Genomic DNA, 15,526 nt, shown 5'->3' on the forward strand with positions numbered 1-15,526 from the left:
AATTTAGCCTGTGGCTTTTAGAACAAGTTTCTTCTTTAATAAAACAAAACTAATAATGCTTTTCCATTCAGTAGATAGTGGATAATTAAGTGAGGGATCAGAGAGTCATATTTTTTAAGTCAAATTTTGACTCCATTTTAACCCAAGGGATTTGAAATTCAGAATACTTTGGGTTTGACTTTATTTTCAGAAAAACATAAATTTCCACTTTCCAAAATGAAAGCTCATGGTCAATACATGATAAAAACAGTAATAAAACCCACTTTTTTTTATAGGTCTACAAGTGAAAGGTCTTTAACTGGAAAGCATTTTCTTAAGTTTGGTTCACATTGATCAGATAAATATATACATTATTCAGAGCACCTTAAAATATATGTGGATTTTAAGTCCAAAGGAAGTCTTTTGGGGGTGGGGGGTGGTGGTGGGCCCTGGCAAGGTACACCCTCTGTTTCTTATAGAATGTAAACATTTAAAAAATTCTTGATTACCCTGGAAAAGTTCTATCTATAGCCATGAGGGCCCCTGCCCTGCCAAAATGCGGGCTTTTTGCACTGAGATCATACCTTGCTTTGATTAAGCAGAGATGCCTTCGTTCCAGGATCTCTTTAGCGTGAAGACAAATGTTCTGTGAGCTTAGTACTTTTCATTCATTCCCATGATTCTATATCTTGGCCCAAATAGAACATTCAGCTGAGGAATGTCAAATCATTTTTTTTTCTTTTGGACCACAAGTTCTTCACCTTTTTGTATGTGTCAAGAACCTTTTTGGCAGCCTGATAAAGCCTAGGAAGCCCCTTTCAGAATAATGGTTTGTTGCCTACATTCATAATGGAAGGAAATGATAAATTTCAACGAGAAGTTAAAATGAAAATCAAGACGTAATTTTTTTTTCCATCTAAAGTCATAAACCTGAAATTTATACATGGATCCCAGGTTAATGAAAGCTAAAGTCTAAAATAAAATTACACCTTTGACCTGAAAGAACAGTTTTAAACTATATATGACTGAGTCTGTATATTACAAGGAACCCCATCTCTCAATGAGTGAAACAGTTCTCTAAACCATGCCACGCTGCCCAAAGGATGCCTGGAGGCCACTAGAAGTTTTGTGTCCTATACCAGAGTGGTTTGCCATTTCCTCCTCCAGCTCATTTCATACATGAGGAAACTAAGGCAAACGAGGTTAAATGACTTGTTCAGGTTCACACACCTAGTAAGTGTCTGAAATCGGATTTGAACTCAGGTCTTCCTGACCCAGGCCTGGTTCTCTATATCCACTGTGCCACCTAGCTGTTCCATTCCAGCATGGTAGAGCCTGATTGAGTTAAGTGTCCTTCTGACATAACCTTTAAGAGCTTAGTGACGGACCTCCATGCTACAATGAGCCATAAGAGGAGAGCATTAATGAAGAAATTAATAGACACCGGTATGGAATCTATCAGTAAGAAGTTATCAAGTAATTATTATATGCCTGGCATTGTGCAATGTGATAAAATAAAAATAAAGGGAATGAAACAATACTTTCAAGAAGTGTGTATATATGTATATACATATATTCATATATGGGCATGTGTATATTATTCTAGCTGTATATTATGTGCATATATGTCTATACATTTACATATGCATATTAGTTTATGGTGTGGTACACAATGGATAGAGAGCATGCTAGATAGACACTTTAGAGTCAGGACCACATGACTTCAAGTCCATGTTCCACATATTCTGGCTTTGAGACATTCAGGTAAGTCATGTAAATTCCTAAGCATAGATATACATAAAGCATAGGCTGGATGTTCCATTCTTATCCATGGCCTCTATACCCCATTGCTCTCAGTGACCCAGGAAACCATCACAGAGGTTCTCAGAGTGGGAGATACAACCCTCTGGGAGGTGCTGGAACACCCTGGGGGAGTGGTGGAAATAGCCTTAAGAGCAATTGAGGGGTGGGGCATTGAATAAAAATAAGGGGGCAGGGTAAAGCATAAGGAAAGAAGATAAGAAAAATTTGAAAAAGCTTTTGGACGTGTTTCATCTGTTGTGTTAACAGAGTTAAAGTTGCAAGGATAACATTATTTTCCAAATAACACACAAAATGCAAGTAATAATTAATGATGAGTGGGCAAGTTCAAGATACATATATATATATATATATATATATATATATATATACATACACACATACATACTTATATATACACACATAGAGAGAGGAGAGAGAGACAGAGAGAGATGAGAATGAGAGTAGGTAGGGTAAGAGAGTCCATGTAGCCTTTTGCCCTACTAGATCAAAAAAGTTTGAGAATCGTTATTTTAAACCAGTATGTTGTCATGCCCTGCTGTTCTATCCATGGTTTGTATTGTTTTATTCACAAATAAATACTTCACAGATTAAATGGAGGTTAAAGCACCATGACTTAGTCCTTAATAGGATGGAAACCAGTTTCCTCAAACTAATGAAACAGTAGAAATATTTTTTCACACAAAAATCTGAAAGAGAAAAAAATGGAATTGAGGGAAGTTCATGTTCCTCAAAATTGACTTTTCTTGGACCAAGGGTTTAGGGGACTACTAGGTCACCTGATGCTTTGACTACTTCTGAGGTTCTATACCCAGGACAAAGAAGCTCCATTTTGTCTGTTTTTCCTTCCTGTTGTCAAGACTAAAGTTTTTCTAATGATCATGTAATTCCCTTGGGCCAAATGCCCAGTGGCAAACAATTTGGAAATACGAAAGCTTTAAACCAAGGAGTCATTAGCATTGCCAGAGTATAATGTGAAGAGTCAAGCATCCTGTTTAAATTGGCTTCCTCTAACACTTTCTGAGCCAAAGCCATATTTCCCTGAATCAATTACACTCAGTGGATCAAAATTTGTTTTCTAAGAACTATTTTGTATTCAAAACACTTTTGGCTACCCCCTTGAAAACAGGAATTCATGTTTCTCAGCAGTCAATGGAACTAAATATCGAAAGTTCCAAACTGATTGAGGAGGATGATCAGTTCTGATCAGATTTTGTACCAACTCTTACTGCAAGAGCACATTGTTTTGGAAAGGTTTGAACTAGTTAAAATGAACAAAATACAAGTGTGACATCCTAATCAAAAGTAGTCATTGACCTCATCTGTGCCCATGTATGTGTACAAATATAAAATCTGTGTGTAAGATTCCATATTTTTCAGAATTTTTAAGGGAATTACCTTCTTGCATGAGGTGCAGCGTAGAGCAAACTGCTTCTCAAAACAGGGCACACAGTAGTTTTTATTCTCTCTGGTGATTAAAGGGTCTGTTCCTATAGGTTGTTGGCAAGACTGGCAAACAAAACAAGTTTCATGCCATTCATTTCCCTTGAATTCTATTTTGCGGGAGCCTGCAAAATAGAAAAATTAGAATCAACATCTTCTAAGAAACTGTTTAACCATATCTGTACCATCTTATGCAACCATATATCGATCAATTTAAAGAGTATTTTTTTGAATTACAGAAGATTAGACTGGGAGGAAGGATGGTTCCTTATTTAAATTGGCACTATTTATATCTTGAAAATATATCGTAGTCAACCAATAACAAATAGAATGCTTTTCTTGAAGACATTCTCTAAGTATTATATATATTACCCACTTGGAAACATTACCCTTTAGGAAGTGATACCTATGGAATGAAGGGTTTCAAGTGGTTTAGATAAATTTGGGAATTTTAACTTCTTATACTAGTTATTAAAGGAGAGGCTAAGGAGCCTCAGAAGCCATCTCTATCTTTTTGAGAATAAATACCCTGCCTTCCCACAAAATGTTCATGGTGTCAATGTCAGGGACATACTATAGAATTGATTTGAACATTAATGTGCCTCCGAACCAATTGTTTTCTAAGAACCAACAAGACACACTCTTACGCTCTTCAAGTGAAGACTATTGGTGCTTAAAGAAGGTTACTGGCAGAATAAGAAGGGTTGTGTGTCTCTCAATGCAGGGATTAACCTATAACTCTGTTCATCCTGACCTTTTGTCATGAAAATGGATGGTACATGAAAGTCCCAAAAGTTTGCTCCAAGAAACTGGAGATAAGCCACATGAAACTATTTAAACCACTTTTTTTCTGATCCCATTCATTCATGTCCTGGATAACTTGGCATATGGTTAGTTACTATGGGGACTTCTTCTTAATTCTTTTTTTTGAATTCTTCCCATGACCATAAAAATTGTTTTTAGTGAGAAACACATGGTAATATAGTTTATTTATGTACCAGGACAAGAGAGTAGTTTTCAGGTTGTTTTGTGGTTTTGTCTTAAATAGAGAAGCAACCTTAGATGATCTTTGGAAAGATGCCTCACTCAAAACTAAGGGATAATTCTTTGTCAGCTGCTAGTCTATTCAAGTGCCTGAATTTAATTAAAAACTGTAATATGACACTTTTATTTAGTGACTGAAGAGTCCTTGTTATCTTACCAGGCATAATGGTCTTCTTACACTGGAAGCACTTGGAGGAATACTCATTAGAATAACACTCAGTACACAGCAAGACTTCATCCTTGGCAGCAAAAGGCTTTTCCACCAAAGAGTGATTACACTTGGCACACTTGAAGCACCCTTCATGCCAATGTCGGTCTTTGTAGGAAAGATCCTTTGAGACAGTAAATAAATGTTAATTAAAAGCATTTGCTGCAAAATAGGCCATTTTTTTATAACATAAAACTAAATACTCCCAGGACCCTGGTACCAGTAGGTTGTGCTGGTTGCTTGAGGGAAAAGTTATCAGTGAGTATTTATTATCTATAGAAAGAAGAAATCTATGAGTACATTATGAGCCAAGCCTGAGGCCTTCTTGGTGGATTACCAAAAGGCTGTTGATTTAATTTTTATAATATAATAATCTCGCTCTATCCTTTCCTTACTATTCTCTGTGATAATACCCTAGTCTAGGACCTCATTTCTGTTCTGAAGGCCTATTTAATAGATTCCTAATTGGTCTGCCAGCCTACTTTCTCCTCCTTGAAATCATTCTTCACATTGACTTCAGGTTAACTATTCAAATTTGATCATGTCATTTTCTTGCTAAAAACTCATCAAAGGCTCCTCATTTTCTTGTTCCTCTTTTTCTGGTAAACAAAATCAAAATGCCTTAAACTGGCATTCCAAACTTTCTGACACATATTGACTGTGTGACCTTGGCCCTGTGGGACCAGGAAAGAGTGCCCCAGGAAACTCTTTAACTTTATAAATTGAAATTCAGAGGCTAATTGCATTCTTAGAAGGAGTTCCTCATTGGGAGTTCCATATAGCAATAAAGCAAGATCTAGACAAAAAATAATCAACAGAAAACCTTCCCAAGAAATTGTATTATGCTTTGAGGAACCAATGACAATGAATTAATTTAAATAGTAAGCACATTCATCAAATGGCAGACATCTAAATAGCTAATAGAAAAGCTAATTTTGCTTTAAAAGAAAGTAATAAAATAGTAACACAATTATAGTAGTAGAACTTCCATATACTTTTCTCAGAGCTGGACAAATCTGACAATAGATAAATAGAAATGAAAATATAGAAGCTAAATAAAGGACTCCAAGCTAAAAGATTCACAGGAGCTTTTGAATAGGAAGTTTAAGGAATATATACATATATATATATATTTCTCAACACTACATGCTAACTTTAAAAAAAATGTAGTGGGACACAGAGAAATTAAAATTAAGTGTAAACATGAAGAAATGCTAACATATCCTTTATAGGTCATAATTCACTAAAAAGTAATTAAAATAGGGAGTACAAGCAAAAGATATAGACCTCAGTGGAAAACTGATAAAGACATGCTGAATATAAATAAAATAATAAATATAAAAATAAAAGAACAAGCTATGTGAACAGATGATAATGATGAGGCAGCATTCTAAATTTCTGACTCACAGTTATGTATTCTTTGATGGAAAAATATTTTGGTAAAAAATTATCAATTCTCTCTTTTTCCATTTCATTAATGTATATTCTTCAGTGATTTAATGATCTTAATATATCATTGTAAAAATAAAAAATAAACAAGTAAATATATAATAAGCACAAAAGAGGAAATCTTGAAAACTAGAGGAGTAATAGCTAAAATAAAAAAACCAAAATGGCTATACAACTGATAAAATGATTCTTTGAAATAACTAACACAATTGATAAACCTTTGACTAACCTGAATAAAGTGAAGGAGGAAAATCAGATTATCAAAACAAACAGAACAAAGTGAAATGAATAACAGAGAAAAAAAACAAAAGAACGATCAGAACCTATTTTTGTAGTAATATATAGCAAAACCAAGAATTTGAAAGAAAAAAGGATTATTTTTGTAAAACATTAAGTACCAAAATTTACAGTGAGTCAATAAGCATTTATTAAATGCCTATTATGTACTAAGCACTATGCTTAGCAAGGTGGTTCAAAGTAATGCAAAAGAAAAGTCTCTGCTCCTGAGGAGACTACAGTCAAATGGGATATGCAGATGACTTTACAAATGGTAAATAATCAACCAGGGAAGGAATTAGAATTGTGAGAGATTGGAAAAACTTCCAATTTTGGGGCAGCCAGGTAGCACAGTGAGTAAGAGCACTGGCCCCAGAGTCGGGATGACCTGGGATCGAATCCTGGCTCAGATACTTAGCACCACACCCAGAAATAACTGGTCGTGTAACCTTGAGCAAGTTACTTAACCCCAATTGCTTTTAAAAAAATGAAGAAGTTGGGATTTTAACTGAAGGAAGCAAGAGAAATTAGGAGATGAGGAGGGAGAGGATTCTAGGCAAGAGATAGCCAGAGAAAATGCTGGGAGTCAGTACATAGTTTCTTGTTCCAAGAGCAGCAAGGAGGCCAGTGTCACTGAATCAAAGAGTACATGGTAGGGAACAAAGTGTAAATAGACTGGAAAGGTTGGGAGATAGTCGATGGCTAGGTTATGAAGGACTGAATTTCAGAGGATTTTATACTTGAGCCTAGAGATCATAGGGAGTCACTGGAGTTTACTGAGTTGGGATTGATATATGGTCAGAACTGTGCCATACGAAAATCACTTTGGTGGGTTAGGGGAGGATGAACTAGAGTGAGGAAAGAGAAGTGGCAGGCAGACTAACCAGAAGGTTTTTGCAATGGTTGGAGGAGAGGAGTTCCTTCACCAGCATGGTAGCAGTATCGCAGGAGAGAAGGGAGTACATTTAAGAAGTTACAAAGGTGTTAACAAAGCTGAAATTGTCAGGCACTGGGCAAGAGATTGGATATTTGGGGTGGGATGGGAAGCTTAGAGCTAGGAGTCAAAGATGGCACCTAGTTTACAAGGCTAGGGGACTGGGTAGATGGTAGTGCCCTCAAAAAATAATAGGGAAGCTTGGAGTGGGGAAGGGCTTGGGGAAAAGATAATGAATATAGTTTGGGTAATATATGACATTCACTTCTAGATGTCTAGCTGGGAGTTGGAGACAGGAAACTGGAGGTCAGAAGAGAGATTAAAGCTGGATTATCAAAATTTATGAGAGGACCAGGTGAAAGAATATAGAGGTAGAAGAGAAGACAGCCCAGCACAGACCCCTGTGTTATACCCTCAGTGAGCATGATCTGGATGAAGACCCAGCAATGAAAGTGAGAAGGAATGATTAGATAGATAGGAGGATAACTAGGAGAGAGTAGTATCTGAAAACCTAGAAAAAAGAGAGTAACAGAGAAGACAGGAAGAATGATAGTGCCAAAGGCTGCAGAGAGGTTAAGAAGGACAAGTTTTGGAAAAAAGTCATTGCATTTGGCAGTCAAGAAATCATAGGTAACTTTGGAGAGAACTGTTTTGGTTGAATGATAACAGATCTCTTGATAGTGATAATAATAGTGAAATTTAACTAGCTGGAGGGGGAGTAGAGCTGGAAGGACAAGAGCCAGATGGATTTACAAACTGTATCAAACTTATAAGATTACTATACTATACTCAAAAACTGAGGAAAAAAAACAACCAAACTTTAGAAATCTCCTTTTATGAGACATTATAGTCTGAATATCAAAATCAAGGAAGAATGAAGCAAAGAAAAATAACTAGAAATCAGTATCATCAATAAATATTGATTCAATAATTTTAACTTAAATCCTGGCAAATATTCACTATGACCAAGTTGCCCTGTTACAAAGAAGAAAAAGGTGGTTCAATATTAGGAAACCAATTAGCCACACTAAAACTAAAAACATTCACAATTATATGATATAAAAGATGCAGAAAATATCTTTGACAAATACTGTATACTATTTCATACTTAAAAATAAAAGTCTACAAAGCACAGACACAAGCACTTTTATTGGCTACTCCAATATTTAAATGGATCCATGATCTCATGAATTTGGGAATTCCTTCCCACAACACAGATTGCAATCTATATTTTCCTGCTGATCCTGTGTGACACATGCCCTTTCCCTCCTCGCAAGTTCCCCATCTCAGATCAACCCTGTGTACTGGAAATTTTCCTTACTTTCTTCTGACATTGAAAGGGTAAGTGAAGTTCTTGACTGTTGCCTGTCATTCTTTGCTCTTTACCTCCTTCACTCTTATTCTTTAGAGATCTTCATTGGTTGTGTTACTGCCTGCTCATACCCACTATATAACCCTCCATTACCCTTTATGTGATACACATCTTTAGCTCTTGTAAGGCAATAGTGCTCCAAATATCACTGTCCTATAGTGACTCTGAAAAATGTTAGTATTGAAAAGATGAGCCTTCCCCAGGTGCAAGGATGGTTCAACATTAGGAAAATAATCAATATAATTAATCATATTAAAACCCAAACATCCCAAACTACATGATCATCTCAATAGATGCAGAAAAAAACATGGACAAAGTGCAACACTCCTTTATGCTAAAAATCTTACAAAATATAGACATATGTAGAGCCAGTGTAATATTCACAGCACTGACTATGACTATAACTAGTCCCATATAGTAATCAATTACAAAACATAACAAACTCTCCATATCGAGGACAGAACTGAAGCATTTTAGATACCAGAAAACAGAATCCCAAAACCAATAAGCCAATTCCATCAAAGTAGCAAAGAAGCTAATAAACCATAACAACACAAAGAGCCACAACATACTTTAGCCTTCCCACAAACCAATATAAGATCAATATTTACTCAGGAACCTCTCTAGCTCTTCCCTGCACTCCACTCTCTCCCACCCTCTTGCTAGCTCTGAGTCCTAGCTTCCTGTCACTTGCTTCCCTTTGGCAAACTCCTCCCATTACAGGCTTCATGTGACTACATTCAGCCTATTAGGAGGCAGAGTTTACTTTCTTTTGTTCTTTTTTTTTTGTTTTGTTTTTTTTGGAGGGCAATTGGGATTAAGTGACTTGTCCAAAGTCACACAGCTAGTAAGTGTGTCAAGTGTCTGAGGTTGGATTTGAACGCAGGTCCTCCTGACTCCAGGGGCGGTACTCTATTCACTGCGCCACCTAGCCACCCTAGAGTTTACTTTCAAAGCAGGGAATGTCTTTAGATTCCCCCTTAGGCCTATTAAGGGGCAGGGAAGATCTTAAAATTCCCATTTCCATTACAACATAAAGGAATATTTTTTTAATATCAAAAAAGCATCTATCTAAAATCAAAAGCCAACATCCTATGCGATGGAGATACACTAGAACTTTATCCAATAAATATTGGGAGTGAAGCAAGGATGCCCACTCTCCCCACTATTATTTGATATCTTTCTGGAGATGCTAGCAATATAAATAAGACAGGAATTAAAGGAATAAAGATAAATAATGAGGATCTCTGTTTGCTGATGATGTGATGGTTTACTTGGAAAAGATGGGCTTTGACTTGAGGGGTCAGTAAAGAGCTTCTACTTTTCGGAAAGCAAGCCAACCTTCTATTACTACTTTTCAACCCTGTATCCAACCCATTGTCTATCTGAACTACTATATGTTCCATACATGTATGTATACACATGTGTCTATATAAAGTATGTTAATACATGTGCATATATTATACATACTTATGTGTGTATATGTAAACACATTGAATAGGCTCTATGGGGTGTCCATCTAAACACACATTGAAACCTAAACAATAAACATTCTTCATCTACTTAGTCTTTATGATATGGCTGAACAGGCCAAATTTCTTTGATTATAGATATTCTTAAGGAGGTTTATAAAGTCTAGAGGACATTGTTAAGTACATTGAAGGACTGATACGCAATGTATCTGAAGGAGGAAAAACTACCAAAAGATGTGGAAAATTCTTGAATCTTGTTAATATAGAAAAACAATGACTGAGATTCACTACCAACTTACATACCTACTCTCCTATTTCTAGAAAATTATTATGACAGTCATCTATTTATGAATGAAGAATATTCTCAAAGTGGCTTTTAGTAGGAAAAAATACTCTCTCTCAAGAGATACTGATCAATGGATCACATCTTTATGATCTTTCAGTTAAGTGAAAGATGGAACAACTTTCAGTTAAGTGAAAGATGGAATGAGTAGAAGATTGATTGTGCTTATTTTTTATCAAGAGGAAATACTTAATGTAGTAAAAAAAAATGCACCATTAAAAACTCTTCAAAGCAAGATATATCTTTTCCACATGTCAAAATCATTCAGGATTCTTAGAAGATCTGAAAGTAGAATAAGACTGTTTAATGATCCTCTGATAGTAGACATCAGTAGTGTCATAAAACATGGCAAAGTATACTTGCCAAAGGTATTTACCAGTGTGATGGTAGAGTTCCATTATAGAGACCTGCTAGAAGGATTTCTTGTGAATGGTGAGATCTTCCAGATCTATTTGTAGATAAAAATGCTGATTTTTATATAATAAAATATATATACATATATAATTGTGTATATTATATATATATAAAATCAAAAGTTAGCATTATATGTAATGAAGTACTAGAAGCATTCTCAGTAAAATGCAGGAATAAAGCAAGCATTCCTCCTTTCCTTACTTTTGTTTGACATACATCTCTATAAATGCTAAATATGGCAATAAGGTAAGAGAAAGTAATTAAAGGTCTAGAGTTAAAGAGGAGATAGTACCATCCCTATTTGCCAATGACATGATTTAAATCCTAGAAAATCAGCAAAGAAACTAATCAAAACAATAACGTCTGTCAAGTAGCAAGATACAAAATATACTCTCCCAGGTCAATGCATCTCTACATAGTAATAGTTACTACAAAACTCAGAAGGAAATAATGGAAAGGAAAATCCCAAATAATAGGATTATAAAATGCATGAAATGTCTGAGCGTCAGTATACTAATTGATACTTAAAACCTGTACAGATACAATTACAAAATTATCCTTTTGAAAAACAAGCAGCAAATAACTAAGGGGATATTTAGGACTTCTGGTGAGATCATGACAACATAATAAAAATAATGTTTCTAAGTTGATTTACAGATTTAACACTATGCTAATCAAATTACCAGAGGAATGCTTTCTAAAACTGGACAAAATAAAAGCAAACTTCATTTAGAGGAACAAAAGATTTGTGATCAGAAGGGAATTTTTTAAAGTAAGAATGAAGGACGAATATCACTTTTAGCCTTCAAAATAAATAGTAAGTCAGTACTAATCTGGTTAAAAAATACAAAGATAGATTAGTGGAACAGAAGTGATGAAGAAGAATCATAAACAACTGGGACCAATAACTCGAGTATGTTCAATAAACCCAAGAACATAAATTACTCCCTATATGACAGAAATTGCTGGGGAAATGGGAAAGTAGTCTGGCAGAAATTATGTTTAGTCCAACATCTCACACAATGTTCCAAAATAAGATCAAAATAAACATGTGATCTAAGTTTTAAGGTCCCAGGAGACCTCAGGTTTCAGATTTGGTTTAGAATGAGCACTGTCACTGACTAGAACGATGCTATTTCAAACTTTCTTGAGAATCATCAAATATCAAGGATATATGTAATCATATTGAAACCAGAAAGTAGTTGCAGTCAGATTCTCCCTGCCTTGCTTTTTGTTTTTCATAGAGGGCTATTCTTAGTTCCCATATAGCAGCCTATGTGAATAGTGAGATTCTTGGTAGGTCTTTGCAGCAATGATATCCCCTCCCCACCAAGCCTTGTGCATTATAATTGCTGTTTATCTCTAAATAGTCAATGCCACCTCAGCATAGAGGTTTCTAAAATAGTATCTTCATGACTAAGTTGTGTGTCTGGGTTTTACCTCCCTTCCCTATTTGTTTTTTTTTTTAATTTTTCCTACCTTCATACTTATTTTCCTGTGCCTACCTGATTAAATGTATACTATGTTCAACTTAGAGTACCCTCCTCATTCTAAAGCTGTGGAAAAGCAGGTTTTAGAAGGGGTTGCAGCAGGACTTAGCCAAAACCCACTACAGAAGACAGCCAGATCAGGTACCTTGCATAGCTATATCTGAGGTGGAGGGTGGGGAGAAATTCTTAAATAATAAAGTTAATTGGTATGATGACAAAAGATTAAAAAGTTTTAATTACATGAAGTTTTAAAGTTTTTGCCCAAAGTCAATGAAACTAGCATAATGAAAGTCAGTTGAAGAAAAAGTCAGTAGGAAAAAACTCCTCGTATCAAATATCTCTTATAAGAATGCCATAGAAAAATTATAATGAGAAATGACATAAACATATGAGGAAAAGATTCTTCAATGAACAAATGGTGAAAGGAAATAAAAAACAGTTCACAAAAAAGTAATTGCAAATGATTCCATATGAAAGAATGCTCCAAACCACTAATGATAAAAATACATATCAAAACAACTCTGAGATCTCTGGGGGTGGAGCCAAGATGGTGGCGTAGAAGCAGGAAAACTCTCTATGACCCCTCAATAACCACTTCAAATACCTATAAAAAATTACTCTAAACAAACTTTAAGGCTACAGAAATCACAAAGTGAAAGAGAGAAACAAACCTCCCACTGAAGACAGCGTGGAAGGCTGCCAGGAAGGAACCATCACAGCACTCTGGGAGCCACCCCCAGCCTCATGAGTTCATGGTTTTACCCTGAGGGTGGCCATGACCAGCCCCAGCTGGAGGGACTTTGGGAGAGTGGATCACCAGAAGCTGTGGCAGTTTCCAGAGTTAGCAACCCATAAATGCGAAGAACAAAGTGAGAGGTCAGTGTAGTGTGGACTTTGGGAACAGGGAGTCTGAGAGTGTGGTCCAGCCTCTGTCCCTGAAGGGAGAAACGGATGAGGTACAGTGGCCGCTGCCACATGGTTGCTTCAGAGCTCCTGACCTGCACATTATAGGGGAACCAAGCAACCAGTCTGAGGGGTAATTGCTCTTGCTTTAACCTGCTTGGATCTGGATAGCTGTTATGAGTAGAGGTTCTGGGGTGCATGCTCAGTGTGCCAGAGGCAGTGGAGGCTGCTGAGAGGGCACCCAACTAATAGCTTAGGCAGCTGAGAAAACCCCAGTGATTTGGGACAAAGCTCTCCTCTCTGGAAAGAGATCTCTACTGTGACAAAAAGCTCAAAAGTCAAATAATTGAGTGACAACATGAACAAGCAAAGGAAGCAAAGCAAGCACAGCAATCCAACTTTGGATTCCTTTTTAGGGGACAAAAAGGATCAAAGCATGGAACAGGAGGAAGACAATGAAGTCAGAACTCCTGCACCAAAGCTTCCAAGAAAAATATGAACTGGTTACAGGCCATAGAGGACCTTAAGAAGGATTTTGAAAACCAAATAAGAGAAGTGGAGGAAAAATTGCAAAGAGAAATAAGAATGATGCAAGAAAATTGTGAAAAGAGAATCAACAACCTGACTGAAGAAAATAACACCTTAAAAATAGACTAACTCAAATGGCAAAAGATGCTCAAAAAGCCAATGAGGAGAAGAATGTCTTAAAAAGCCAAATTTGCCTGATGCAAAAAGAATCTCAAAAGCTCACTGAAGAGAATAATTCCTTCAAAATTAGATTGGAGCAAATGGAAGCTAGTGACTTTATGAGAACTCAAGGTACTATTAAACAGATCCAAATAAATGAAAAAAAAGAAGGCAATGTGAAATATTTCATTGGAAAAAACCACTGACCTGGAAAATAGATCCAGGAAAGATCATTTAAAAATTACTGGACTACATGAAAGCCATGATCAAAAAAACCTAGAAATCATCCTTCAAGAAATTCTCAAGGAAAATTGCCCTGATGTTTTAGAACCACAGGGCAAAATAGAGGTTGAAAGAATCCACCAATCCCCTCTTGAAAGAGGTCCCAAAAAGAAAACTACTAGGAATATTATAGTGAGGTTCCAGAGTTCCCAGATCAAGGAGAAAATATTACAAGCAGCCAAGAAGAAACAATTTGAATATTGTGGAAACACAATCAGGATAACACAGGATCTGGCAGCTTGTACACTGGAGGATTGAAGGACTTGGAATATGATATTCCAGAGGTCAAAGGATCTGGGATTAAAACCAAGAATCACCTACCCAGCAAAACTGAGTATCATGTTTCAGGGGAAAATATGGTCATTCAATGATATAGAGAACTTTCAAGCATTCTTGATGAAAAAACCAGAGTTGAATAGAAAATTTGACATTCAAATACAAGAAGCAAGAGAAGCATGAGAAGGTAAACAGGGAAAAGGAATCATAAGGAACTTATCAAAGTTGAGCTATTTACATTCCTATGTGGAAAAACGATAATTGTAACTTACGAAGCTTTTCTCAGTGTGAGAATAGTTGAAGGGAATATAAATGTGTGTGTATATATACATACACACACAAATATATGTATACATACATATATTTATATGTATTTATATGTCTATATAAGAGGGTATATGGGAATATGAATACATATATGAGTGTGTGTATATATGTTTTCAGGTATACATAGACAGAGGGCACAGGACCAATTGAATAGGAAGGGATGATACCTAAAAGGTAAAATTGAGAGGTGAGAGAGGAATATAATGAGAGGAGATGGGGAGAGACAGAATAGGGTAAATTATCTCATATAAACGAGGCAAGGGAAAACTGTTACAATAGAGGGAAAGAACAGAAAGGCAAACAGGAATGAGTCAACCTTATTCTGCCTTGAAGATAATAGACACTTAACAGATGTTTGATAAATTGAATCAAATGCATCGATAAAATCACAGGTATTTTCAAATATGTTATTGCTTCAATATTTCAAAAGATCTGTGATTTCAATAGTGGGGATTCCTTTAATGTAACCTCTCCACAATTATATTCCTCTTCCTTAGGGTAATTTTCTTTTGAAGATTTTAAAAAGCAATACACGAACAGAAAGTATTTATTAATCAAAAGTATTCAGTATAACTCCTTACTGAACTCTTGAATCTTCTTTATGCATAGATCAAAACACTGTTACTCTTAAATTAAAATCAAAACAATACAATACAATAAACAAAATAGTGACTCTTTATCTAAAGCAGGGGTTCTTTTTTTGTTTGTTTTTTGGAGGGGGAAGGTAGGGCAATTGGGGTTAGGGTTCTTTTTTTGTTTGTTTTTTGGAGGGGGAAGGTAGGGCAATTGGGGTTGACTTGCCCAAT

At 35.9% G+C, this 15,526-nt stretch overlaps 1 protein-coding gene across 5 annotated transcripts in view; it reads right to left on the minus strand.

Moving 5' to 3' along the window:
* The window catches only part of FHL5 (four and a half LIM domains 5), a 79,726-nt gene that overhangs the window by 19,626 nt on the left and 44,574 nt on the right, over nt 1–15,526 (minus strand). For all 5 annotated transcript variants that reach the window (XM_069077206.1, XM_069077204.1, XM_069077203.1 and 2 more), the window contains 2 exons: nt 4,445–4,619; nt 3,199–3,368 (listed from right to left, as the gene is read on the minus strand). In XM_069077206.1, coding sequence (XP_068933307.1) covers nt 3,199–3,368; nt 4,445–4,451 — 177 coding nt within the window. In that variant the 5' untranslated portion in view covers nt 4,452–4,619. The remainder of the gene's footprint in view (nt 1–3,198; nt 3,369–4,444; nt 4,620–15,526) is intronic.

This window comes from Petaurus breviceps, unplaced genomic scaffold (genome assembly GCF_028583685.1).
Source record: "Petaurus breviceps papuanus isolate PSGF00001 unplaced genomic scaffold, PetGlider_PUasm1.0 90977, whole genome shotgun sequence".
Taxonomy (NCBI): domain Eukaryota; kingdom Metazoa; phylum Chordata; class Mammalia; order Diprotodontia; family Petauridae; genus Petaurus; species Petaurus breviceps.